Below are 25454 nucleotides of genomic sequence, written 5' to 3'. Positions count from 1 at the left end.
GACCGTAAACCTGACACCAAAAGCAGTTTATTTTTTACCTGCATGCTGCCTTTGAGCCGTCACTGAGAAACATCACATGTGGAAAACAAGCGTGTATAACTTCCCATTGGGGTTCAAGGTAGCAGGCGTGTGCACCTGCAGGAATGACAAGGTTGTAGGATAATGAGCAAAGATTTCCCTCATATGTGCGCCCAGGTCTGCGCTAAACGGTCTTCTCCACCCCGTGGTTAGTGCTGGCGGTGTGGCCGTAAGTCGTGTGGCCACGGTGTCTGGCAGACATTACTGCAACGGGGGCTGAGCAGGGCTGGGCGGGGGGCAGGACTGGGCCACCTTTGCGGGACAGGACTCTGATCTCCTGCCGCAGCGATTCCATCTCCCCCATCTGACTCTGGATCAGCTGCTGGAGCCTTTGCCGCTCCTCTTCCTCAGCCTGCCGATGGCCTTGGAACTGTGTGCCCTAGTTTCCACCCACACAAACACACACGCACACACACGGGGGCTCACTTATGAGCATTGGGACAGAGACACATGATCGATCGATCTATCTATCTATCTATCTCACACACATACACACACACACACACACACACACACACGCTACCATCTTCCTGTGTCGTGCATTGAGTTTCTCCTCCAGTTCTTTCTGCTGTCTCAGCAGGCTGTTCAGGGCCTTCAGGCGTTCTGTGTGCTCTCTGGTCACCTCAGTTAATGCCTGCCTGGCTACTACCACTTTCTCCTGAAAAACACACATGCAGTTTTAATACAGCAAACACACACACACACACACACACACACACACACCTTCATGCATGTGCTTACATGCACACATGCACGCACATACACACCTTGTTAAGGTATCTAATTCTATATTGAAGGCCAAGGATGATAACACCCTTGTCCTATTTATCCATGTTTCAGGCCAAAACAGCTGTGTTAGCGAGTCTGTCCATATATATGACACAATGTGTGTGTGTGTGTGTGTGTGCCTGCATTTGTGTGTGTGTGTGTGTGTGTGTGTGTGTGTGTCTGTGAGTATGTGTGTGAGTATATGTGTGTGTGTGTGTGTGTGTGTGTGTGTATGCCTGTGTGTGTATTTGTGTGTTTATGTGTGTACGTGTTTTTGTGAGTGTGTGTGTGTGTGTGTACCTGCCAGACACGGAGCTCCTGTGTGTACTCTGCCTCTCGTATTCTGCCCTCCTGCCTCATCTCCTCCAGCATCCTGCTGCCTGACAGAGTCTGTACTGCCTCCACGTCCACCAGCTTCCCAAACTTCATCATCATCATCTGCTCACAGCGCACCTCCAACTCTGCGCACACACACACACACACACAAACAAAACAGATCCTTAAAACCTTCAGTTCAATGGGAGCTACTTAAGGTACGCTGCTCCTCCCACCCCCAGACTCGGTGCCTGACCATGGATCCTGGCCTCCATGCCCCTGCGGTCTAGGCTGAGCTGGGCATGTCGCTGCCGGGCCTGCCTGTAGAGCTCCCCCTGCTGGTGCTTCTCCTGCTGCAGCTCCCTGATGCGCTGATGCAGGCGGCCCAGAGCTGAGGCGTTCAGCACCAGGGCAGAGTCCAGCTTAGCGTGGAGGGCGCCCTCACTCACAAACTCGATCTGACAGAGGAGATAGCAGGAAGAGGAAGAGCTGCAAGTGCATACTAACAATCCAGAGAGTTCCGTCATACTGACACACACACACACACACACACACACACACCTACCTGGTGCAGTCTCAGTGGCACAACCACATCAAGCTCATTAAATTTCTGCTGCTTCTCTCGGTTGAAGAGCTCCAGATCACCCTCTGCTGCCTTTAGACTGCTCTGTACTATCTTCTCCTGACAGTGCAAACACACACACACACACACACTGTTTAGTTCTCTACTTCTCTGACTATAATAAATGGAACTGACGTGTAGAGAAGAGGAGGGAGGAAGAGACAGAGAGGAGACGAGAGGAGAAGAAAGGAGAGGAGTGGTTTTCTCACTTTCTTGGCCAGTGAGTCCTTCTCTTTCTTCAGGGCGTCTGCGTTCTTCTTCTCCTCTGCCAGCAGCTCCTCCACATCCAGCCGATGTTCCCGCAACACCAGTGTGTTCTCAAAGAGCTCTGGGTCACAGTCTTAAGACACACACACACACATACACACAAACATGCTACTCTTGACTGTATATACATTTTAGGGATGCCAATACTGATGGGGCTAGTATTTGGCCTGTTATTATCTCATGTAAACTTACTTGGGGGGCACACACTGTCATTAAGAGCATCTGCACCACCCTCTGACCCTTCATCTTCCTCATCATCATCCCAGTCTGACTCTTCCTCAGAGTCTTCATCACTGTCCTCTTCTACTTATATCAATAGACAATGTGCAAATAAGCACAAATACACAAAAACCACAGACACCCACAATCTCACCTCACCACACACACAGTCTCACCCCACCACACACACACCCACAATCTCACCCCACCACACACATACAGTCTCACCCCACCACACACACACACACAGTCTCACCATCAGTGCCAATCTTGTCTTTCTTCTTCACACGTTTGCTCTTCTTCTTGAAGACCCGTGTAAGGAAGTCTGCAAACTTATTGTTCTCCCCAAGTGAGGCCTGGAAGGAGGTGGCTATGGCCTTCTCTCTCTCCTGCAGTCTGGCTATTTCTCTCTTCTTCAGCTCCAACTGCTGCTTAAGCTCCTCCATCTTTAACTACAGCACACACACACACACACACATGAAAAAATGAGCACACAAATGGAAGGAGCTGTTTAAAGCTGCTGTATGCAACACTCTCAGTTCTTGCTAACTTCCCCTGGACGTGGGCAGGGGAAGACCCAGTGCCCTCCATTCAGAACTGCAGCCTCCATCGGAAGGTTCCTTCAACCACACACACGGTAGCACTCCACCCATTTCCTTGTGGAGAAGTTTCCTGATTGGTTAACACAGCCAGAGCTTGTTGAAATGTTTACTTGCTGATTACTGAGCTTGTCCAAAAAGGTTTTGTTTTGTTTTTTCTCAGTGATAGCCTGACAGCTATCAGTGTATAAAAAAAACAGTTTAGGTAAGATACTTTTAAAATACTCTTAGGTCAAATACACTTCAAGTACTCTTAAAAATAACTTTCCACACATTTAAAGACAAAATAGTAATCAAAGATATTATGAAATAATATCTTTATGGTAGCACACATGTGCAAACACGCACACACACGCACGCACGCACACACACACGCACGCACGCACGCACGCACGCACGCACGCACGCACGCACGCACGCACACACACACACACACACACACACACACACACACACACACACACACACACACACACACACACAGCCCTCACCCTGAGCTCCTTCTCCTCCTGCCCACGGGCAGTGAGCCTGTCCTGCAGTGTGGTCTCCCTCTTTTGAAAGTCGTTGAGGAGCAGCAGCTCCTCCAGCAGCGTGACGTGCCGCAAGTCGGCCATCTTCATCTGAACGTCCAGCCCCACCTTCTCCGCCCGCAGGATGCGCAGCTCCGCATCGAAGCGACACATGCCCTCCTCCATCTCCACAGGAGAGAGAGCGCGGGAAAGGGGGGGGAATGACACTTTGACAAAACCGTAACTGAATAGAGTCGTGCCGTAGAATAGAGACTTGCTGAACTGAACTGAACTGAACTGACAGGGAGGGACAGAGAGGACAGTGGGTGGGGACAGGAGATGGACACAGAGGCTTGGAGGAAAATCACAGTTTAAATGATCCTTACGCCGCTTAAAAAAATCCCACGTGATGTTAACCATTACAGTGTAAAAGTGCAAAATGGAATTTCAGAAACATATCTGAACACACATTTTCTTGCTTGTTGGACTCACATACAGACACACACACTGCATTGCAAATACACACACACACACACACACACACACCTGCTTAAGCAGTACGTCCTGCAGGTAGAGGTTCCGGATCTCCTCCACCTCCAGCACCTCCTGCTCCAGCTCGGTCAGCTGCCCCGCCGTGCGTGTGCCTGGCTCGCCATGGTCCCGTGGACTCACGTCTTCCTTCGCCACTCGCTCCTCCTCCTCCTCGATCTCCTGCCAGAGCAGCTCTAGCACATCCCAGGGCTCCTCCTGCTGCAGGGAGAGGGCGTCGCGGGCAGCCTCAGCCCGCAGGGCGGCGTAGCGCTGGAGGGTGGTGCGGGTGTAGCGCAGCCTCCGCTCTGGCATCTCCTCGGGTGCCATGGTAGGGACCGCAGGCGGCGGGCGGCGCTTCTCCGGGGGCAGGCGACCCTGCAGCGCCTGCAGCTGGTGGGAGAGGAGGCGGAGCTGAGAGATGAGCTCCACTTTAGAGTCCCGCAGAGCCAGCACACGCGCATTCATTTCACTTTTCTTCTGATAGATCTGCAGAACACACACACACACACACACACACACACAAACACACACACACACACACGAACACACATTATTTAACTGGTAGACCTCCACTGTGCATAAATCAGCATACATGGACCAGGAAATGGTCTTTGATTGCCCTCATCATTTCCTGCTGTCAGCTTCCTCTGATGGACCCTGTGGATGTAAACTCTGGAGTCATCATAGATATGTTGTAATAATATATTCATTATTTCTCACTCATAGCTCACAAAAACAAATGGTAAAGTGTTGAAAGTGGGGTCATGGTTAATTATCCTGATCAAACTTTATACACAGAAATATATATACATTTAAGAAGCAGTTAAACCATGAATAAATAAATGTTATCAGCTGAAAGTTTAAAATTTCTCTTCTCGTTTCTATGAGCTAAGAGAAATAACTGCTTTTTGCCACGACAGCACTGACATCAGCGCGTTAGTGTCTGTTCCCCTGCTGCTGACCTGCCGGTCCAGGGTAAGCAGCTGGGCTTTCTTCTTCTCCACGTTTATCCTCAGGTGCTCCGGTACCGTGAAGTCCTTTGCTGTTTTGAGTTTGAAGTCACCGAGGTACTCGGCAGCCAATTGGATTGCTCGCACATCCTCTGGGTCCTCTGAGTCCTTGCTGGGTTTTGCAGCATAGCTGAGAAAGGAGAGCATTGGTCTCTGTGTGTATACACGCACACACGCACACACATGCACAGGGGCCAGACTCACAGCTCCGCCCACTCCATCCTCCTCTTCTCGATCTTGGTGCGCGCTTTCTCCGCCTTCTCGGCTGCCTTGCGTAGTTTCTCCGCCTGCCTGCCAGCCAGCTTGCTGCCTCCAGCCTGCGGGTAACGTCTCTCCAACACCAGCACTGCGGCTACATCCGTTGGCTCTGCTGAAAGAACACAACACGCACACGATACACGGCCACAATAACACATATACACGCAGACACACACACATATACATTCACATACATATATTATACATATATTATAAACATGCATACAATTTGGCAATCCATCTTAACCAAGTACCATATTTTATCTCTCTGTCAGATTAGCATTATACACAGCAACCACACACACCCAGTGCCCCTTGGCCTCTGACCTTTGATGGTTTTATCGTTGACGTCTTTCTGTCCAGCCGTGGCGGCCTGCTGTTCCTCAGTGCTGGGGCCCCCTGCCTGTGTGTCTGGCCCGCGCTCACTCAGCTCCTGCACCATGCTGGACAGGGCCAGCAGCCTGTAGGTGCTCAGCTTATGATCACTGCTAAAAGCTGCAACTGTCACAGTGTCACACACCACCGAGTCCCAAAACCTACAGGGCAAGAGCGAGAGAGAGAGAGAGAGAGAGAGAGAATGACAAGTTCAAGGGACTGAACGGGGACAGAACCCCATGCCATTGTTAAGCAAACTGATGTAAGGAGCGGGAGGGAAGCACCTGCGCTGCATTTTTTGGAGGCCGATGCGGTGCCTCTCCTCCTCCCAGGCAAGCTCCCTCCTCACCTCTCTCACTCGCTCCGCCGTCCTCCTGTCTGCCTCCTCCCGGAAACAGCTGTCCAGCTCAAACTCCTAGGCCACCCACACAGACACACCCACACACACATATATATACATATCCCTGGCTGGTCTCAGGGCTATGACACAGAGCCCAGCAGCGCAGAACTGTTGTGTACACTGATAAGTAAGAGAGGTGAGAGGTGAGAGGTGAGAGGTGAGTACCGTGGGCTGCAGGCGGGCGTGTGCCGGCAGACTCTGGTTGAGCTGCAGCAGGGCCTGGAAGCGTTTGCGGAGCTCGGCCAGCTGCTTGCGGCGGTCCTGCCTTCTCAGTTCCGCCTCCCGGAGCAGACGGTCCAGCTCCAGCCTCTGCTTAGCTGTCTCTATACTGCATACACACACACACACACACACACACACGCACAGGCACAATACACATACCATCGCACATAACCACATGACTACAAAAAGCTCCTTTCTAACTCCTTTCAGTATCTTATTCTCTTACCTCCTCCAACTGTTGATCCTCTCTCTCTCTCACACACACACACACATACACACACACACACACACATACACACACACCTGTATGCAGTGGGATCCTCTATATCAAGGGCCAATGGTTCCGCCTCCAGACTGGGGCATGGTGACGGCACCGCGGCCCGCCCTCTGCGCAGGGCATCCTCCAGCTCCTCCTCGGTCACCACGCTCAGCGAGAAGATGTTGCCGTCGGCGCCTGCGCTCAACACGAAGCGGCCGTCATGGCTGGAGCGAAGCTGCCGCACGGCGCCGCCCTGCCCGTCATGGAGGTTCAGGGCCCAGTACGCCTGCATGGCGCCAGGGGCCGCATTGGCCGCGTCCACGGGGTATGCCCGGACGCTGCCGTCCTGCATGCCGCACAGCAGCAGTCTCCTGGCGGGGCTGAGAATGAGAGGGGGCGGGGCGGGGCGGGCGGGTGTGAGCAGGCACAGGTGGACAGACGCCCGTGTGGAGGTCCGAGCGGAGGTGAAGCGCAGGGGGGTGGGGGGCTTACCTGAAGCAGGTGGAGAGGATGGGGTTGCGATCCGTGCCCTGGATGGGGAGGAAGGAGAAAGGCTCGTCTCTCCTGTCTGCAGGGTCCACACCCTGCTGCTCTGAGAACTTACAGTGGTACAGGTAGCCTGAGTCATAGCCTCCCTGAGAGAGAGCAAGAGAGCGAAAGAAAGAAAGAAAGAAAGAAAGAAAGAAAGAAAGAAAGAAAGAAAGAAAGAAAGAAAGAAAGAAAGAAAAAACGGAATGAAGAAAGGAAGGAAGCATGAACCAAAGCAAAAGCAAGAAACAGTGTGTGTGTGTGAGTGTGTGTGTGAGTGTGAGTGTGAGTGTGAGTGTGTGTGTGTGTGTGTGTGTGTGTGAGTGTGAGTGATTGCACTTGTGTGTACCATTGAGAGCCAGAAGGCTCCAGGCTCTGAGTAAAACATGCAGAAGAGAGGGCTGGGGGGGCTGGGGATGTAGATGGGCGGTAGCTCCGCCTCCTTCCCCGCCTCCTCCTCCTGTAGCTCCTCCTCCTGTAGCTCCTCCTCCGTGGGCTCTCGGCTTGCTTCCTTCACCTTCCGCAGCCTCTCCTCACGCTCCTTTTTTCTCTTCTCCTTCACCACCTGCCTGCGTGCTATCTCCGCATCCCTCTGTGGAAGAAAACACACACACACGCTACTATAACTATTACACCACATGGCTTTGTAAATACAATATACCCACTGCATGTCACACGCAGAGCTGCCCAGCTGAAAGGCAACTCTAGTCCCATAACCCAGTTTATTCAGGAGCAGAGACATGTTAAGAAACAAAGCCTTTTACTTTAAACCAATCTCCCAACACAAGCCAGCTGATCACCGACTGACCTCAATACGTGACCTGATGCTGTGGAAGCAGAAGTGTCTGATGGGAAGGTTCTGCAGAAGGTACGAGCTACCCACACTCACACCGCCTAGTCCAGGAGCCTCAACCTCTACGACATGACCAGTCTGACATGCAACCAGCAGACTGTTTCTCTCCTTTAATAACACACACACACACACACACACACACACACACACACACACACACATATGCACTTATAATTTGCATGTGTCATATTTTCTAAACAACAAACCAAGGCATTTCATTAAAGTAAACAAAGACAACATATCATCAACAACAACAGCAACAACAACCACCAAACATGTTATTTCAGTGTGCCTGACTTGTTCACAGACACACACACACACACACATACGTCATGCACAGACTCACATGAGAGTGAGGAGCCCACTGTAGACCCTGCACTGGTCCTGGCACAGAGATAAAGCCGATAGGCTCATACCTGCCCCCTACTGCAAAAAAGAACACAGTGCAGTCCACACTCTGCAGAGAGAGGCAGAGAGACAGGGAGAGAGAGATACAGACAGTGAGAAAGAGAGAGACAGAGTGAGAGAGGGAGGGACAGAGATACATGTCTGGCGAGATGTCACGTGATTTCTAATACAAACCCACACACATAAAAACCTCGCCCACAGCCCCTACCCCGGTAGCCATCATCTCTCCGTCCCGTTCATAGGAGATGGCGGTCACAGGTGCATTGTGGGGCTTGAAGGCTTGCTTGAGGCGGAGCTCGGCGTCACCGGAGCGACTAATTCCGGCAACTACGCGGAGCCTCTGAGGATTGTACAGCTCCAACAGACGCACCACGCCATCGTCAAAGCCCACCGCCAGAAGACCCTCACCACTGTTCACCTGTGAGAGAGGGTGCAGTCACAGCATACATCATACAGACCACTCTGTTCCATTTAAAAATAAAGAAAGAGAGGAACACGCATGCACACCGCATGGGGGGCCCAGGTGAGAGACGTCCCACCCTGTTTGAATCGGATGGTTGTGAGCTCCTTGTTAGAGAGGTAGTCAAAGATCCTGACTGAACCTGTTAGAGAAAGATAATGCGTCTTTACGTCTTAATTCATTTTGCTCCCAACCTTACCATACAACAGTGATCTTAAAGGACCAATAAATCGTTTTGGTTTTTTTTCAAACTACAAAACAGCCATTATAATGACACCTAGTGGCCTGGACGTATCAGAGATGCTGTACTAAATCTATTTGAAACATGGCTGCCTCCATGGGCGCGACTCGCTCTATGGAGCATAAACTGGTTCATTCTGGAACTACAAAGCCACTTGATTCTTGTGAGCTGCACGTGAAAGAAAAAATGAAAAAACAAATAACCACTTTCATGAATATAGTTTGCTACTTTATGGAGGTAAAAATGACTTATTGCCCCTTCAGTACAGACTTTACAGTATCGTATTAATGAAAAAGCCAAGTTCAAACTTACTTCATACACATCCTAAAATATCGAAAAATACATGACCTGCATTTGTAATCCAAGTAGACTTGATTTGATGCAAAACTAATGTGACACAATACATATCCTGTACCAACATTTTAATGGGAACAATGTACAGTTAAATCCCTAAGTGACAGGGAGCTGTCCTGAATGGTAATGCTCTTGTATGTGCTAATATGTGCATGCATCCTGGGTCTCACAGTCCAACGCGGTGGTGGCCATCAGGTGACTGCTACCAGAAACATCCATGCCCTCAATCGCCCCGGCGTGGAACGAGAAAAGACACTCCGGGTCGTGGGTCTGCAATAGGCCCAGACACACACATAAACACACCAACACTCCCTCACCACCCACTTTATCCCTAATACAGTACACCTACACTTGCATTATGAAGCATATATATTTATACTGTTGCCACACACAGTTTTTCCATGCTGTTTAACGCTGGTCAGTGGGCACAGGCCCACAGCTGGCTGGATGTTGCATGCGTGGTGATCCACTCTTGACGTGGCAGTGGCACTGGTGTGACAATGATAGGGCATCAGCCCCAGCAGGTTCGCTGGGAGCGTTTCCACAGGTCAGTGTCACTGCGGGGCCGAGAGCTGCCCAGCCACCCAAAAACATCCGACGAACAGCGACCACTGATGACGAGCTGGAGGACGGCTACGGCTAGCACAGACGTGTGCTATAGATGGGCTATAGTCTCCAGCGATATGACTACAGAACACACATATATGATGGCTGCTAAAGAACATCACTGGAAGGCCTTGTGAAACTTACGAGATTGGAGAATGACAGGTCCAGCTTCCAGATCCCTCCGTTAGAATCCTACGGCATTACAAACAAATAGATGGTGGCTGTTCCAAAAGTGAGCCTCACGCACAAAGCCTGACCCACCCTAGGCCATGAAACACTGTAACACTGGTGTAGCACTCAGGCTTAGCAGAGTGATACACGGAGCTGTCAAATGACATTTTCATACCATGAATCTCTACATAATCAATGCACACATTTATGCGCATTTTTAATATCAGTTTGTGTGTGATCAGCTCTGTCAAGCTCGTTGTGACAATAAGGTTTTGGTGATACCGAAGCTCTGTTTTCCTAAATTCCAGAGATGATCTCAGGTGCTCTCACCTGGGCAAACCAGAAGGTGGAGTCGGGCACGGAGCTCTTCACCATGGAGGACAGGCTCACGCCACGGCCGATCATCACCTCGTTCATGGGCTCGAGCTCAAACAGGCCGCTGTCATCCACACAGTCTGCTGCGTCGATGGTCTCGAAGTCCCAACACTGCAGCAAGGGTGACATAAGGCAGGCGGCGAGAAAGGAATAAAGGCAGAGACACGCCGTTGAATCATTCTGAAACTCTGTGAATCATGACTTATTTTGGCATGTAATGGCTGGTGGATGTGATTTTCGCATATCGCTTTCTACGCAGGCTACTCGCCCGGACTGCTCCGTCTGTGCCTATGGTCATCAGCTCCCCCTCGTCCAGGGCAAACTGCTGGATGGTCCCAGCGTGACAAGTGCGGCCCTCTTTCCGACAAATCTCGACCTTTATCAAGCCCCCGTCCCACAGAAGCATATTGCCCCACTCTGAGCCCGACACCACCTAAAAGAGAGACAGAAAATGTGACAGAAACAAGGGAATGCAGCTAATAAAGACATTAATCAGTATATATGTGTGCAGGAAGCACACTGGTAGCAGACAAAACCACACCTTGCCATCAGGAAGCTCAACATATCCCTCAATATCTGTCAGAGCTGTCTTCCCAAACTTTCCCAGCATGCCTTGCAGCTTCAGGCCTGTAAAGGTGTTCGCCATCTTCCAGAACCTACCCATAAAACAGAATCCGAACCATCCCAGGAAACAAAAACCCACTCAGCATACCAATACTGGAACTAGCAAATGTAGAAGCATCTTAGCCCACTTGAATGAGCACACACTAACTTGATGTGTCCGGAGCCTGAGGTGGTGAGCTGCCCTGGATTGTCTGGGGAGAAGGTGACACGGTAGACGTCCTGGGAGAAGGCTTTGCAGCGCAACATTACCTGCTCCTCTCTCCAGTCCCAGAGGGTCAACATGTAGTCGGGCGCACTACCAACGCTTGCCAGCAAGGTGCCCTCACGGTTGAAATTCACAAAGCTGTATGCTTGACCTGTGCCTCCTGATGAATACATAAACACACAGGTTCAGTTCAGTGCAGGTGTGTTATCATTACACTTAGGGAAAAGTGCATAGTGTGATAAAGAAGCATCTCTTATTAGTTCAAGAGTTAGGCAAGTTGAGAGTCAACACATAAGAAATCTGTAGTCCATAATTCTGTTGGAAACCCAGTGAATATTAGAGAGTGTGTGTTTTTACTGTGGGTATGAGACAAATGTCATCAAAAATAACATATACAACCGCCCTGATCTGTTTTTCTTCTTATGTTGTCCCATATGAATAAAGGCATGTGAAAGTGCAGTACCTCTGAGGAGTCGGTAGGGGCGCAGTGAAGGGTACTCATAAATAATGATGTTGGGCAGCTCGCCCTTCTCCGCCACGGCAAGGTATCTCTTAGTGGGATGAGTCTTAAAATAGAGGCATAAAGAGACTGCTTCAAAACCTAGTCTAACACCAGTGTCAGACTTGGAGTAACTAAGACACTTTAGCACAAACGCCAACAAATAAATACACACGTGATAGCACGCAGAGTGTCTTCTTGATGTGTTATTATCTTTTTTTTAATGACCCATTCGTTACTGATCCCAGGCCTGTTATGAGCGACAGATAGTACCATAATCGCGCCGATGCCGCCTCCGCTACAGCTGCGGACGTAGCGCTGCTCTTTGGTGCGAACGTCCAGGAGAACCAGCACGTTCCCCGCCATGAAGGCCAGCGTGCTCTCATCCAGCAGCTGCAGGTTGGCCCGACGCTTGCAGTCGTAGCCGAACGAATACCTGGCTTGTTGTTATGGCAACTGTGACTGAAGCGTGAGGTCGGTGACACGACAGTGTAATTGTCGCAGTCACCACATGAGGACAGTATTTGCATAGCGTGTGCATGAACCTAGTCCAACTCAGTTAACGGTAGTCATTGAATAATGTCATATGTGTGATCATTTAGTGGAGTATTGTTACTATGAGGAAACAACGATATTTTTTTTGTTTATTTTGTTTTGAGAATATCATCTTAAACTTGGTACAAACAGTCCTGCGCACAGTTAAAATCCCTCTGAAGCAGACCAGAGCTTCTAGGATACGAGAGCTGCAGCAGATTCGGAGGGATGTTGGAGTCTGCAGTAGTAAACGCTTTCGAACAGAGTTCTTCATAGTCGTAATGCAGATGCTCGGCAGTTGTTCTCCTCTTCTTATCCTCATCGTCCTCACCTGCACGGGCTTCATTTATTTCAACGCCGCAAGAGACCTCTACATCTAAAACAAAAACAGTTGAAGTCCGGTACACTCAAGGTCTGTATTTAGCAAGCCTTAGACGGAGTCTGAGTCACAGTGAAGGGAAGCCCACTGCGGACTCACTCGCTGGTGGCTCGTTAGCCCCCAATTTTGCTGTGCGGGCTGTCTGGGGATCGGTACCCTGCTCATCTCTTGACTGATCGAGAGCATCCGGCCGTTCAGGCGGATAATCTGGATCAAAGAATTAAAGACATTTAAGATAAATGTTTATGAGACCAAGGGAGATGAATCTATGGGCAGTGGTAGCTCAGTGGTTAAGGTACTTGACTTGTAATTGGAAGGGTGCCCGTTCAAGCACCACCACTGCCAAGTTGTCACTGTTGGGGCCCCTGAACAAGGCCTTTAACCCTCAAGTTGTACTCACTCATAATTGTAAGTCGCTTTGGATAAAAGCGTCAGGTAAATGTATGGCATTTACGTTACTGTACTGTTATCAGTGACATAGATAACCAACAAATGTCAATCATAAACAAATATAATACATATAACTTATAATAACCTAGCAAAATCTATTAACATATATGGTAGTTAGCTAGTATAGTTAATCGATATGGCAAGGCCGCATCCACATTTTGGCTCGGTGTCAGTATTTTCAGAGTAGAGACGCCAGATGTTGAATGACCCAGCTCGACAATTAACTACCAGGTTAATAAGCAAGTTCATCTATCTATATTCTGCTAGAAAATGTATGGTAGAGGCAGGTCAAGAAGACTATAAAACCCTCTCGGCTGAGGATTTAGACTGCACCACTTTCATCTAGTTTTAAACGCTACCTTGTAAGGCCACCTCCTCAGTCATGTCCTCCGAAGAGTCCTTGTTCGTTTGGCATGTTGCCTTAGCAACCTCTGGGTGGGTTCTCGTGCTCGCAATGTATTGTGGGAACTGTAATTTGTCAGAAATCATTTTAGTTAGTGACAGGGGAGCTTTTGCCTGGAGAATTAAATGCGACTAACTTCGTTACAGCAATTATGTGTCAGGGTTTCATCGGTTAGTTAGCGAGTGCTGATAGCACAGCAAATGGTGGCCTCGTAATTCGGCTTTTAATGGGGCCAAACCTGTTTCTTTTAATGTAACCTAGATAGGGATAGCTATCTTAGCTAGGTTAGCTAACAGCTAGCTACTTCTAACTTGGGAGGAAGTGGACTTTCCGTTTTTGAAAGTGTACGCAGCCAAATATACACTTCAGTTTCTGACTGCTAACCTATAACAGAATAGTCTAGCCAAATGTGTCATCTTAATCGAGTCTGCTTCCTCACTGTTTCTGTTTTCCTCTTTTTCTGCCAGTTTTTATTTTAGCAAGTCTGTTATCTAGCTAGCTTGTTAGATTATCTTTACTGACCGTTTATGAGTAAACCGTAAATTTGACATTCTGTTTTAAGCCTTTTTTTAATTCTGCACACATGTCCTGGATGTCCTACGATGGAATCCAGGCCAGAGATGTCTCTTGATTTAGGTGGGTGCACTTTGAGTCACTGCTGTGCAAATATGGAGCGTTGCTTATTATTTGAAAATGTCCGGGTGTTCGGTCCTTGAAAAGTAAGCAGTCAGCCAAGCAACCACTAACCTTTCACGCACATACTGATGTCACTCGAAACTCGTCTGTTGTCCAACGCCAGATATAGGAATAAGGCAAACGGTGAAGGCTCATCTGCTAGCATCGCAGAAGCTCCTGGTGCCATCTCTGTACAACTTGGCCCCGCTGCTGGACTCTGCTCTGGCTGTTGGCATTCTATCTCAGGATAACTACCAGGAGATAAAGGCTGAGAAGACTCCACAAAACAGTGCCCGCAAACTGCTGGAGATCGTTCATGGTCAGATGGATGAGAGTGAGGCTACACGCTTCCTGCAGTGCCTGAAGGAATGCAAGCAGCACTATCCTCGTCTACGCCCGTGGCTGTCTGCCCATTCAGGTATCGCCCCACTTCCTCTCTTAATTTTTCTGCCACTTAAGCTAAAGTAACTAAAGTTAAAAAAAAAATTCTCGCTTTGTTTTCTTATTTAACAGATATTCCACGAGGACCCACAGGTATGTCGAAATTTGCTTCAACCCCAAATGTCGTCTGCATGAGTACATTCAGGTGTCTGTCCAGCTGTGTGAATGCATGATCTCGCTCCTTTCAGAGCGGCAGCTGCAGGCCGACTTCTCTGCCCTGTGCAGCCGTCTGGGTTCATCTGTGCTGCCTGTCTCCCTGGCCCTGTTCTCCAGCAGCACCCTCACCCAATTTGACCTGGAACGGATCCAGGCGTCACCCACACCTACTCAGCAGGCCCAGATCCTACTGGCCACCTGTCTGACTAAAGGGGAGACTGCCTGCAGGAACTTCTACACAGCTCTATACAGTGAAGACCAGCAGTTGGCTGAGGATATGAATGGTAGGGAGTACTGTGTTATTAGATTAAGCTTCATATACAGGATTAGTTGCCATGGCAAGGCAAGTAGCATGTCTCACATGCTTTGCTCTCAAAAGTGCAAGGGGCATGATTTATGTTAAAGTGTAGCACATAGAGGTGTAGTTCACTGAGTGGCATTTGTCATTCTGACTTGTAAGAATGACTGTCATACTCAAGTCCCATCCTGACTGGCCCCTTGCTTAGCATAGGGTTTATAACTGTTTGGTCAGATCTTGACTGTGTCAGGTTAACATTTACATGTGCATAAATATAGATCGGTGTTGAATATAAAAACTGGTGGAATCAGCAAGCAAATAACAGAGATGGTTGTTATCCAACTCTGCAAAGCTAAAATGCAATACATTGTAATCACTTTTTTTTCTAATATAAAAACAGTACAGACCTTCTTACCAAGCCCGACCTTTGTAAGAAAAACACTCTGAAATTACATGCACCAACCACAAAGACCTAGCACAATTTTTTTTTCTTTTTTCTCTTTTAAACCTTGTCATCTGTTTTATTTTCCACAGTCAGTAATTTGGTGAAGGATCTGTCCCTCAGCAACGACTATGAGGTCAGCAATATTGCCATGGGTGTAGAAGAGACAAGAGACCAAGAAGGAGGCCTGCTGCCTCAGTCAAGTGAGTGCTCATCTATCCGAACCCTCATCTGCAGACATGTACGCGACTGCAACTGGATGCAGCTGTTTGCTGGATGGTGACTGTGACACTGCTCTCAGGTGTGCTGCAGCAGGTGAGCACTCGGCTAGGTGTGTCTGTGGACACCAACGCCCGGCTGAATGTCTGCGAGCTGGGTGTGGCGCTGGGCCTGCCCCGTCGGGATGTCAGAGAGTGCCTCTTGGAGGGTGTGAGCATAGAGGACATGCCCCAGCTGGAAGCTCTAGTGTCCCTCTTCATGGAGAAGACGGAGGATGTGGAACGGCTCCTCAGCCGAGTAGCAGAGCTTGACATCAAAAGTATGTGGACAATTGCACCTCGATGGTTTTTAAGAGAGAAGTTATTTTATTGTCTGCATAGAGACAAATGGAATGGTAATTTCCTGTGATCTCCAGGGGTGCAGCTCTCTGAGAGGGGCTGCTTGTCTCTGAAGCTGCTACAGGAGGCTGAAGCTCTGCTCCGAAGAGGAAGCCACAGTCACCTCCACTCCTGGGACCCCCTGCACGATCAGGATCACCTGCACGGCCCAGAGCGGCTGCATGTTGGGGATTGCAGGGACCAGTGCATGGTGTGGGCCGTTTTCAGCTTCCTTGTGGGGGACTGCCTGGCCGAGGCCCTGGAGGAACCGGAGCTGAAGCCCAGCGACAGCCTGGCTGGGATGCTACGGCAGCTGCGGGGCTGTGAGTGGATAGAGGCAGCGCTCCTGCAGGAGGCGGAGCAGTGCTGGACGGAGGGAGGGCAGGAAAACCTGTTGCAGAGCGTGAGGGTTCTTGCCCAGATACTGAGGGACCTACATCCTTTGCAACACGACCTGCGGCTGTCGGCGCCAGCGGAGGGTGTGTATTCCTGTAGGCCCAGCAGGCTCCACAGGGTCACCTCCTTCCAGGGCCTGTCGGCTCGGATTATCCGGAAAGCCCTGAGCAGTATGGTTCCTGCCTCATCACGCCAGGATGAGACGCCTTACGCTCCACAGTACCGGGATGTGTGCATTTGTGTGGCCCAACTGCTTGATAAGGTCGAGTCAGAAGTGGGCACTGGTGAACTCACGAACGCCCCCGTTGCTCAAGTCACCAAGTGCATTCGCCTCTTGCTCTCCCGACCCGCCTTTAACTCGCAGGCCTTCGACGCAGGCGTTCGGTACCGCTTGCTGTCTCTGGCAGAGTTCAGTTCTGCACAGCTGGGCCTGGGCCTGGGCCCTCTCGCACAACTGCACCAGGAGACCCTGTTCAGCCTGCAGTACCACCTGCAGCCAGGCGAGCACCACAGCTTCCACCTGTATCCGGAATCCGTTCGGATGCTTGGTCCCTCACAGCCACGCCTGCTCTCGGTGCTCAGCACCAGGGGGCCAGTCGCCATAGACAATGGAGTAGAGGAGGACTTCAGTTTCAAAACGTCTGAGGCAACTTCTTTCCTGGTGCAGCTGCGCTGCCTGCGCTACGAGGCGGGCAAAGGGCGTTTGGAGGTTCGAGAGCCATGCTGCGTGCTGGCGTGTCACCTCAGGGAGGAGGGCTCACGGGCGGTTCGTTGGTTAGCGGTGGATATTTTAGGAGAGGAAGATGACAAAATGTGGGTGAGAGAGGGAGGAGGGAGCAGGTGGCGGGAAGAACTGGCAGATGTTGTACAGAGACATTCTGCCAAGCTCCAGGAGGAGGGCTGCTGCTTCAGGGTCACAAGCTCAGAGCCACTGTGTAAGGTCAGGTTTAGCTGCAGGGGTGGAAGACTGTGGGCCACACCACTTGGAGGCTGTGAGGTACTCTGAAACTGTCTTCTCGTTGTGACGTTCACTTTAAGTGGAGCTTGACAAGATGCCACACTAACAACAGGCAAACTGTGGGCAATCGGGCAAACTCGACTCCAAAGGATAATCACTGTCTTATAAGCGCTACATTGCAGGTCATCCTGAAAACTTGCACCGTTTCAAATGCACCAAATCCTCTTAAACTATCTACATATAGTGCAGATGACTTCTGCTCACTCAAGTTCATGTAAAATTTTAATCATCTAGTGTTTTTCCGTCTCCTCTGCCTGCTGGATCTGTAGTGTATGTCCAGTTACCATGAATAATGCTGACACATTTCAATGCACTTAATGTCTCAGGAAGGGTAGCCAAAGGGCAAAAGTTATAAAAACGGAACAGAAAATGGCACCTTGTTAAAACATTTCCTCATTCGTAAACGCGGATTGCCAAAGTACCAGAGTATTTTACTGTTGTTTTTTTAATATACAAGTATGTTCTCATTTGCATTGAACATTAGCGATTCATAATAGAATGCTGCCCTCAAAAAAAAAAAGAGAGAGACTTGAACCTGCCACACCAGTTTCCCGGTAAGGAGACAACATTCTACACCCTCACCCATTTGGCAAATTTACTTAAAAAGCACATTTTTAGACTGAGTGAACATGATGGCACACTTTGCAAAGAGCTTTTAACAGATCTAGTCAGGAGAGACAATTTTGCTGCTATTCTATGATTTAGAAGAACCAAAGTCATCAACTCAGCACAACCACACAGTTCCCTCTCGGCTAAAATTACAAATATGCAGCATTTATATGCAACTGTAAGCAAACCTCTCTCAAGACTAGGGTTAGTCATCCATTTCTGGGTGTGGCTCTTTACTGTAAATGAAACAATACACATGTCGATTCTGAGTGGTTTCATGTTGGGCACAGGTGAATTCACTGCAGCTGCAAGTTGACACCGGTACGCCAATTATCACCAGACTTTATGAATAAGAGTTAAATATCATGATGCTCATTTCGTCTTGCTCACGCAGTTACCATCATTTATGAATCTGGCCTAACTTTGTTTTTAAAAAAACAAAACAAAACAAAACAAAAAAAAACAGTAAAAAGCCATGCCTGTGGCTTTAAACATGGGCTGTCTGGCTGTCAGTAAAAAGACAAGCACCTCCCTCTATCCACAGACCAATTAAAGACCTACATATTTACAACTTGAGTTACAAATACCTGAAAAAATATATATATTAAAGCGATTTCAAAAGTGCATGTTCTGCATGAATGTTCACTGACTACTGCAAGTTCCTTTAGGCTTTCATTATTTCAGGTCAGCAGGTTTGTCTTTAAATCCATTGAAATGCATCAAAATGATGTTCCCAGTAACCACCTATGCTCAACCTCTGCATTAGACAGACATTAGGTTGAAAAATCCTGAAATGTTTCTTCACAACTGAGGTGTTTATAAAACACAACATGAAAATGGTATTTAAACCATTACATCAGTGAAATTATTCAATGAAATTGTGTAATTTATTAACATTTCCAATATTTAAAAAAGAACAAAAACAGTAAAAGTAAGGAGTACAGTAGCTGTGTAGGGTGGTGTGCCGCGGTCAATCCCAGCAGCCCACTCCTGTGGCACCCTTCACGGTGAGCTCATGTGCAGTGACAGACCAGGCTACCGTATATGAGTAGACAGCGCAAACCAGCCTTCTTTTAGTTTGTCCACCTGCACAAGACACAAGCATCAGCACGGCTCACATCTCTTCATTACATTTTTACTCCTTTCAGGAAGAGCAGATTTCTAAACGAATGATGAGTTGTGTTGGGGATAGACATGGGACAGTAAGAAAAATTACTATTATGATGTCAGTAAGGAACAACTATGGTTTTCAATATTACAGTATTGTTAAAATACCTAGAGCAAAATGTTAAAAAGGCACTTTTTTCCAACCATATTTCTTTATAACACTATAAATATAAAATTCACTAGCATATGCTGTTCATATTTACAGCATTTAGCTGACACTTATCCAAAGCGACTTAGTCTTAACTGTCTGATTTCTGTCCTTGGTAGCAATAAATGGCCTACTGCTATTGTCATAACTATCATAATGACGTACTGCCATATACAACCTAAAACATGATGGAAAAAGTACGGATTTTTATAAACTGGGACGAATGTGATATTTGTAGGATTTGTACAATGTCAAAGATCTATGACTGACAACTGACATAAGTCCAGTATCTGACACGAAGGCAGGAAAGATATTAATACCATGTCTATCTTTGCAATTTTGAGGGCTTTGTTGTTGGGTTTTTTTTTATATGCTTTGATGTATGTGTGTACACACCTGTGTCTGCCTTTCGCCTCCATCTACACTTAGTGGAGGAGCTGCTGACCTGCAGAAAGGAAGTTTGCAGCTAAAGGTTTTCATCCCTTTTATAAAAATTTATAAAAGTAGTAAGAGATTTAGGATCGACCAGAAATATCTTGGACCGAGATGGAAAGTACACTTAGCACAAATTCTTAGAAGCAGATAGGTTGGTGTGTGAGTAACGCACCTTCTGCCAATTCCCATAGCTTGAGAGGGATGGCCTCTCTCAGGTACAGATACACTTCCAGCATCTGCAGGAGAACAGGCTTGATTAAGAGGCTTGCATACATAGTTAAAAGCTTTTCTTCTCCCTTTCCCTTTTTATGTTTATGAACTAGAAGCTGCTACTTTAAGTCCTCTGGCCATTTTACAGCTGCGGAACATTAGAACAAAACAGTGTAAAGTACTTTTCTCTCAGTAAAAAAATAAAATTAAAGGCTGGAAATACAAGGTTCCTCCCAACACAGGCAAGAGAACACACAGGCATAACTCACTGAGACAGTCAGTGACACTAACAGAGATTCCATGTTAACATCTGTAATACAGACATTGTCGAATAGAACAGATTCACTCTGCTCACCTTTGCCGTGCTTATTTCAGAAAGATGAGAATGATTTACATGTACCAGCTCAGAACGAAGAGGCTACTGGCGTTCAGACACGCCGTACTGGCAACGGTTGGCAAGGTTTGCCATCTTTTGGTATTGCTGTAAGAAACACGCAGACACAACAACCTGTGGTGGGGCTGGTGGAGTGCGGCGGTACGGGCGAGACTGAGGGAGAGGCGCTGACGTAGGCGCTCTGCCTCTGCTGCTCTATGAGCTCCAGCAGTTTGGCCCTGGCTGCTGTACTCTGTCTGTTCAGCTCCTGCAGTCTCTCCTCCATGAGCCTCACAGAAGACTCATCTGTACCCAAACACTTCATAGCAAATCATGGGGGGGGGGAAAAAAATAAAAAATACAAAATCGGGTTAACGCAGCTTTTTTGCGTTTTTATACCAGATTGACTTTGGATATGAATTTCGCACAGTGTTTGCATATACTATGAGAAAGTGAGAATCCAACCAAGTAGTAAAATGAGTAGATTAGCACTGTTGGTTCAGCAGAATTCTTTTATAAAAACCAAAGCAAGCAGATTCACCTGTTGTGTGGGTTGTGGAGCAGTAGGGGGCGATGCTTGTCCATCCAGAGTGGTGACTGCAGACAGCCTGTCTGCACTCTCCTCACTGGAAGCTGGTGCTCCAGCAGGAGTGAAGCGGGATTGGTCCAGCTGCACCCGAATCGCTGCATTTTGGTGGGTCAGCTCAGCAATCTGCCCCAGCATGGCATCGTGGGACAGCTGGTCCGCCGGCAGGGTGCGGCGTGGCGAGACGTTGACAGGAAGGCTGACGAAGGAGGGAGGGGTGCACGAAACGTCCGACTCCTCTGTAGAGCCAAGATTAGCTGCTGCATTTGAGCTCTCAAAGTGCAAAGAGCGGGGACATGCTGTAGAGAGACAAATCATTTTACAAGCATGCAAGAGCTTATGCATGCAGGTGTAGTCCCTCATTACTCCAATCTGCTACATGCTAGTGATACAAACTATGCTCTAAATTTGCTTTCTCCTCATCAACGATTTAAAAATTTAATCACTTGTAAAAATCATGCAACAAGGTTATCAATTGCTGCACTTTACACTCACCAGCAGCAGGCACTCTGCTGTCTCTCTGATGTGGAGGGGAGAGCAGCACAGCAGGAGAGGCTGAAGCTTGCTCCTGTAGGGCTCGCTCAGCAGATACAAGCTTCAGATCAGCACCTGCATGGCCATACCACACTCTTGGTACTCACATGACCAAATGACTGATTCTAAATCAGCCTTCATTTCAGATGAACTAAAGCACAAATCTGTTTTTGATGGTACAGTGAGAGCCTGCAAAAAATGTAAAGTTTCATTTAAAACTGATATGTACATAAGATGGCTTTAAAAGGCAAATTCTTAACATCAGCAAATAGCCAGTTTCACTTTTTTCCAATGCAATAAGCACACTAATATATTTTGAGACAAACATATCTCTCTATGAACAGTGTTCATTTGACGCCACTTGAGACATGATCTCCAGCGCTACACGTGTCAGTGTTCTTCAATAACTAAACGTTACAGTATGCGTTAGTTACCCATCACAGCACCCTTTGCTGGTCCTAACTGTCTCTCTGCAGCTTCACTCTCCAGCCCTCCAAGCACAAGGATCACCACGTCCAGACGCTTTTCCAGTTCTGCCATCTGCTCCTGAAGACTTGTCTGTGTGAGAACAATACTCAGATTTTTCTGATTATTAGCCATTGTGGTTGTCATAAGATGTCATTACTTAAAGAGAACAGTTAACCTGTGTGGCAGCACTCTCCTCCCTCAGAGAGAAACATTCAGCCGTGAGAGCATTGATCAGACTCTTTTGCTCCCTCACCTCCTCTTCTAGTCGCTGCCTCTCTAGTGCCTCCTTTTGCACCTCCTCTTCTCTCTAAGACACAAGCAGACACTGTTTTTAGCATCACAGCGGAAAAGGGGTTCCTGCGTTATTCAACACACTACACCACAGTGCTGACTTAAAGAGGTCGTTTCCTCACACGTCGGAGGTGCCTGGCGATGCGTGACAGAGCAGCCACCAGAGCCACGGAGAATCCAGTGAGGCCACGGCCCTGGTGCAGCTCGGGCTGCTCTGGCGAGCCCAGAGGCCCCTTCTGTTCCAGGAAGTGCAGCTCAGTCTCCACTTGGCCCAACTTATCCTGCAGCAGCTCCAGGCTGGACAGGTTAGTGCTCCGAGAGCTTAGTCCAGAGCTGTCCAGTCTAGCCGAGTATCCCCTTTGGGTCCTGCTCTTACCACCTGAAAGACATATGTCCGTAGGTTGTTTTTGTTTTTTTTTGTTTTTTGCATTTTTGTCAAGTTCCCCAGCATAAAATGCAATTATGCCCAGAACCACCATCTCAACTTTAAATATAAAAAAACCCCCAAAAAAACCCCCAAAACCCCTCATGCATGGTGTGTTCACAGTTTCTCTCTACCTGACTGAGAGGGACCAGCATCAGGGTTGAGGACTTGATTAACCAGAGTGCTGGACTGGCTCAGGTCTGGATGCGCCTGCCGTGTCTTTAAACGCTGCACAGCCACAGTCGCGTTTAGAGCTTTTCACCATCAGTGACAGAAAGACGAACAGTAAACAAACTACTACAAGCCAACACCATTACAAGTACACAGCGACTTTGGTCAAATTACAGGAGTGACCGGGACTGCCCCTACCTGCTTGGTCTCCTGGGCCTCCCACATTAGACGTGATCTGGGCGAGGTTCTGTTGCTGGTCTGCTCTCCAAACAGGGAGCTTGGGTTTACATGTTTTCCTCTTCAGCCTAGAACACATTACATGAAATTATTTTTTAGATGGTTACAGCAAGCTTCAGTGATCGACGTATCAACGGCAGGTGAACAAGTGTTAGTACCTGCACACTTGACTATTTAAGGAGGTGTCCTCTTCGTCCTCATGTTCTCTGCCAGAATCCTCCAATTCATTTAAAGCCTTAAAAAAATTTATTATACCATGTACGTCCTTCAAAATAAGTTTGCTACATTTCATAACCAACAAAGTGACAAATAATTTGCGGGTGTGTTAGATACTACTCAATCTCATGCACCCAATATGGTATACAAATGGTGCCTTTTTTTAAAAAAAAAAAAAGAACTGTACTTTGGCACAGTACTTTTTATACATACATACATACATACATACATACATACATACACACACACATGTACATACATACATACAATAAGGACATAATCACAGTACCTGCTGATCCATCATGGTCTGGCTGAGAAGTGAAAGCTGTGTTGGTGGGTCTGGCTTTTGCAGTACTGGAAGTTCAGTATCAGACCCACAGTCGGGTACCATGGTAACACTTGGAAACCCTGCAACACGCATACAGACACACATGCATATGAAAGAAGACTAATACTTGGAAAACATTAGCAAGTATGGCAGCTAGTCCATGTGCTACCTGTCTGTCTGCGAGGTGCGTCTCCAAATAGATCTTTAACCACAGCCATGGCTCTGTCTGACCGTGCAAGAACATCCTGCAGCTGGCACCGATCAGAGAACACCTATACGGACACACATGCACATTGTTGTTCAAAAGGTAACAGGCCTTTCTAAGGCCAACTGTTCCTAGTGCTTTTGAGTCTACTAAACAGAATGCAGAGAAAATTCCTTCTAAATAATTTCACAGTCGCAATTTTGCAAACAGTAACACAATGAATCCGGGGGGGGGGGGGGGGGGGTGTTGTTTTTTCAGGCTAACTCCCAGGCAAATTTAATTTCACAAAAATGAAAGCGTGCTCTGGAGGGACTGATGCGAATTAATGTGCACGCATGAAAGACAAGAATCCCATCTGAATGTTTTTAACAGGCACTTTCACATGCGAAATACTCGAGGATAACCTTGACGCACACTCATGTAAAAGCTCACGAATGTCAACGCATCGAGGCCCTCACACAGACGGCGCTTTTCGCGTACCTCTTTGATGATTCGGAGTCGGGTCTGATCTAACCCAGTGGGGCTGGCCGGCTGAGGCTTCCTCTGCGCGCGCTTAAGGGCCTTCTCCCTCAGCTCCCACTGCGCGAGCACTCTGTTGCGGGACCTGTGCGTCTCGTGTCGCTTGGACTAACGAACCCAGACAAGCGAACACGATGCGCTCTAAGCACACGCCTTAATAAAGATTTCTTTTTTTGAGAAAACGTTGAGATATCTTACCAGGTCCTCTGGGGTAGCTTTGTGTACCGATAGGTCATTTACTGTGCTCTAAAGGAAATGAGATTTAAATGAGCTAGATGGGACAAAACATTTGACACCATGCAAAGCCGTTTATTGAAATATCACCTACCACCCATTCCTTCTTGGTAACGGACACTTTCTTAGTTCGCAACGGCCGTCGGTTAACTCTCACGAAGGACATCCCCTCACAACATAAAACATAACTGAGTCAAAACATTAGAAATCTGCCTGGCTATCTAACTGCAACTGTCAAATCTGTTAGCTCATCGATAAAGTATATTAGGCCATCTCGACCAAACCGAAATCGTAATGTCTAGCTGCATAAAACTTTAGATCCTTATAATTAGGTTGGCCAGCTAGGTTAAATAACAACAGAAAAAAACAGCCTATCCCACTTTAGCTAACAATAACAATAGATGTCAATTTTACTCACAATTGTGAAGTTAGCTAACGCTAACAGTTCTAAATTTGGTTGGCTGCATGCTAGAAAGTGTATCACGGATAACAGCTACATAGCTAAGAATGGCTAAACCTCATATTTAGCCAGTTAACCAGCTACCTACCTGGGTATAAAACTGGCTTAAGATAGCTAGGTTAGGTTGGCTAACCGCTTTCGTTGCCCCGAGAGTCGCTCGTACGCTGGTATCAGTGATGACGCATACTGTTAAGAAACCGACTGAAGACTTTTTAAAACCACCGCCAAAGTTCCTTTCAAAACAAAAGTCCTAATCGTCCCTGCTCGGATCTTCGATCAAACGTGGCCGACTTCT

At 47.9% G+C, this 25454-nt stretch overlaps 3 protein-coding genes across 9 annotated transcripts; 1 reads left to right on the top strand and 2 right to left on the bottom strand.

The window, feature by feature from the left end:
- Positions 1 to 14374, bottom strand: cfap44 (cilia and flagella associated protein 44). 3 transcript variants are annotated; one of them, XM_081717792.1, is made up of 34 exons: positions 14270 to 14374; positions 13479 to 13587; positions 12769 to 12876; positions 12495 to 12666; positions 12030 to 12192; positions 11721 to 11823; positions 11201 to 11417; positions 10970 to 11084; positions 10697 to 10861; positions 10384 to 10539; positions 10027 to 10074; positions 9447 to 9546; positions 8729 to 8823; positions 8430 to 8639; positions 8160 to 8270; positions 7769 to 7921; positions 7310 to 7552; positions 6925 to 7067; positions 6477 to 6812; positions 6117 to 6279; positions 5836 to 5966; positions 5504 to 5712; positions 5123 to 5288; positions 4871 to 5048; positions 3924 to 4394; positions 3360 to 3563; positions 2526 to 2721; positions 2243 to 2356; positions 1993 to 2123; positions 1727 to 1843; positions 1418 to 1619; positions 1147 to 1307; positions 602 to 736; positions 1 to 457 (listed from the first exon to the last, which is right to left on the bottom strand). In XM_081717792.1, the coding sequence occupies exons 2-34, from the start codon at positions 13501 to 13503 to the stop codon at positions 203 to 205; spliced, it is 5496 nt and encodes a 1831-aa protein (XP_081573918.1). In that variant the 5' UTR covers positions 13504 to 13587; positions 14270 to 14374; the 3' UTR covers positions 1 to 202. The 3 variants fall into 3 exon arrangements, with proteins under 3 accessions (XP_081573918.1, XP_026863865.2, XP_081573909.1); XM_027008064.3 differs by lacking the exon at positions 14270 to 14374 and having other exon boundaries at positions 2243 to 2353; positions 13479 to 13600; XM_081717783.1 differs by lacking the exon at positions 14270 to 14374 and having other exon boundaries at positions 5123 to 5285; positions 13479 to 13600.
- Positions 13595 to 19805, top strand: LOC113576118 (uncharacterized). 2 transcript variants are annotated; one of them, XM_035526350.2, is made up of 8 exons: positions 13595 to 13866; positions 14136 to 14158; positions 14322 to 14615; positions 14711 to 14731; positions 14827 to 15078; positions 15627 to 15737; positions 15836 to 16072; positions 16169 to 19805. In XM_035526350.2, exons 2-8 carry the CDS (start codon positions 14143 to 14145, stop codon positions 17530 to 17532), a joined length of 2295 nt encoding a protein of 764 aa, XP_035382243.1. In that variant the 5' UTR covers positions 13595 to 13866; positions 14136 to 14142; the 3' UTR covers positions 17533 to 19805. The 2 variants fall into 2 exon arrangements, with proteins under 2 accessions (XP_035382243.1, XP_026863848.2); XM_027008047.3 differs by having other exon boundaries at positions 13595 to 14158.
- Positions 19103 to 25361, bottom strand: spice1 (spindle and centriole associated protein 1). Of its 4 annotated transcripts, none has more exons than XM_081717831.1 (18): positions 25244 to 25361; positions 24794 to 24868; positions 24664 to 24711; positions 24427 to 24573; positions 23911 to 24013; positions 23703 to 23821; positions 23356 to 23432; positions 23159 to 23265; positions 22924 to 23043; positions 22488 to 22744; positions 22250 to 22381; positions 22041 to 22164; positions 21568 to 21681; positions 21028 to 21371; positions 20622 to 20805; positions 20076 to 20139; positions 19865 to 19913; positions 19103 to 19239 (listed from the first exon to the last, which is right to left on the bottom strand). In XM_081717831.1, exons 2-18 carry the CDS (start codon positions 24863 to 24865, stop codon positions 19189 to 19191), a joined length of 2112 nt encoding a protein of 703 aa, XP_081573957.1. In that variant the 5' UTR covers positions 24866 to 24868; positions 25244 to 25361; the 3' UTR covers positions 19103 to 19188. The 4 variants fall into 4 exon arrangements, with proteins under 4 accessions (XP_081573957.1, XP_026863867.2, XP_081573959.1 ...); XM_027008066.3 differs by having other exon boundaries at positions 25248 to 25329; XM_081717833.1 differs by having other exon boundaries at positions 24794 to 24887; positions 25248 to 25315.
- Between the last annotated feature and the right edge of the window lie 93 nt (positions 25362 to 25454).

The sequence above is a fragment of the Electrophorus electricus genome, chromosome 1 (assembly GCF_041902795.1).
Source record: "Electrophorus electricus isolate QZ-2024a chromosome 1, ASM4190279v1, whole genome shotgun sequence".
Classification (NCBI taxonomy): Eukaryota; Metazoa; Chordata; class Actinopteri; order Gymnotiformes; family Gymnotidae; genus Electrophorus; species Electrophorus electricus.
The sequence above is the reverse complement of the archived record's forward strand: the minus strand, read 5'-3'. Positions and strand labels throughout refer to the sequence as shown.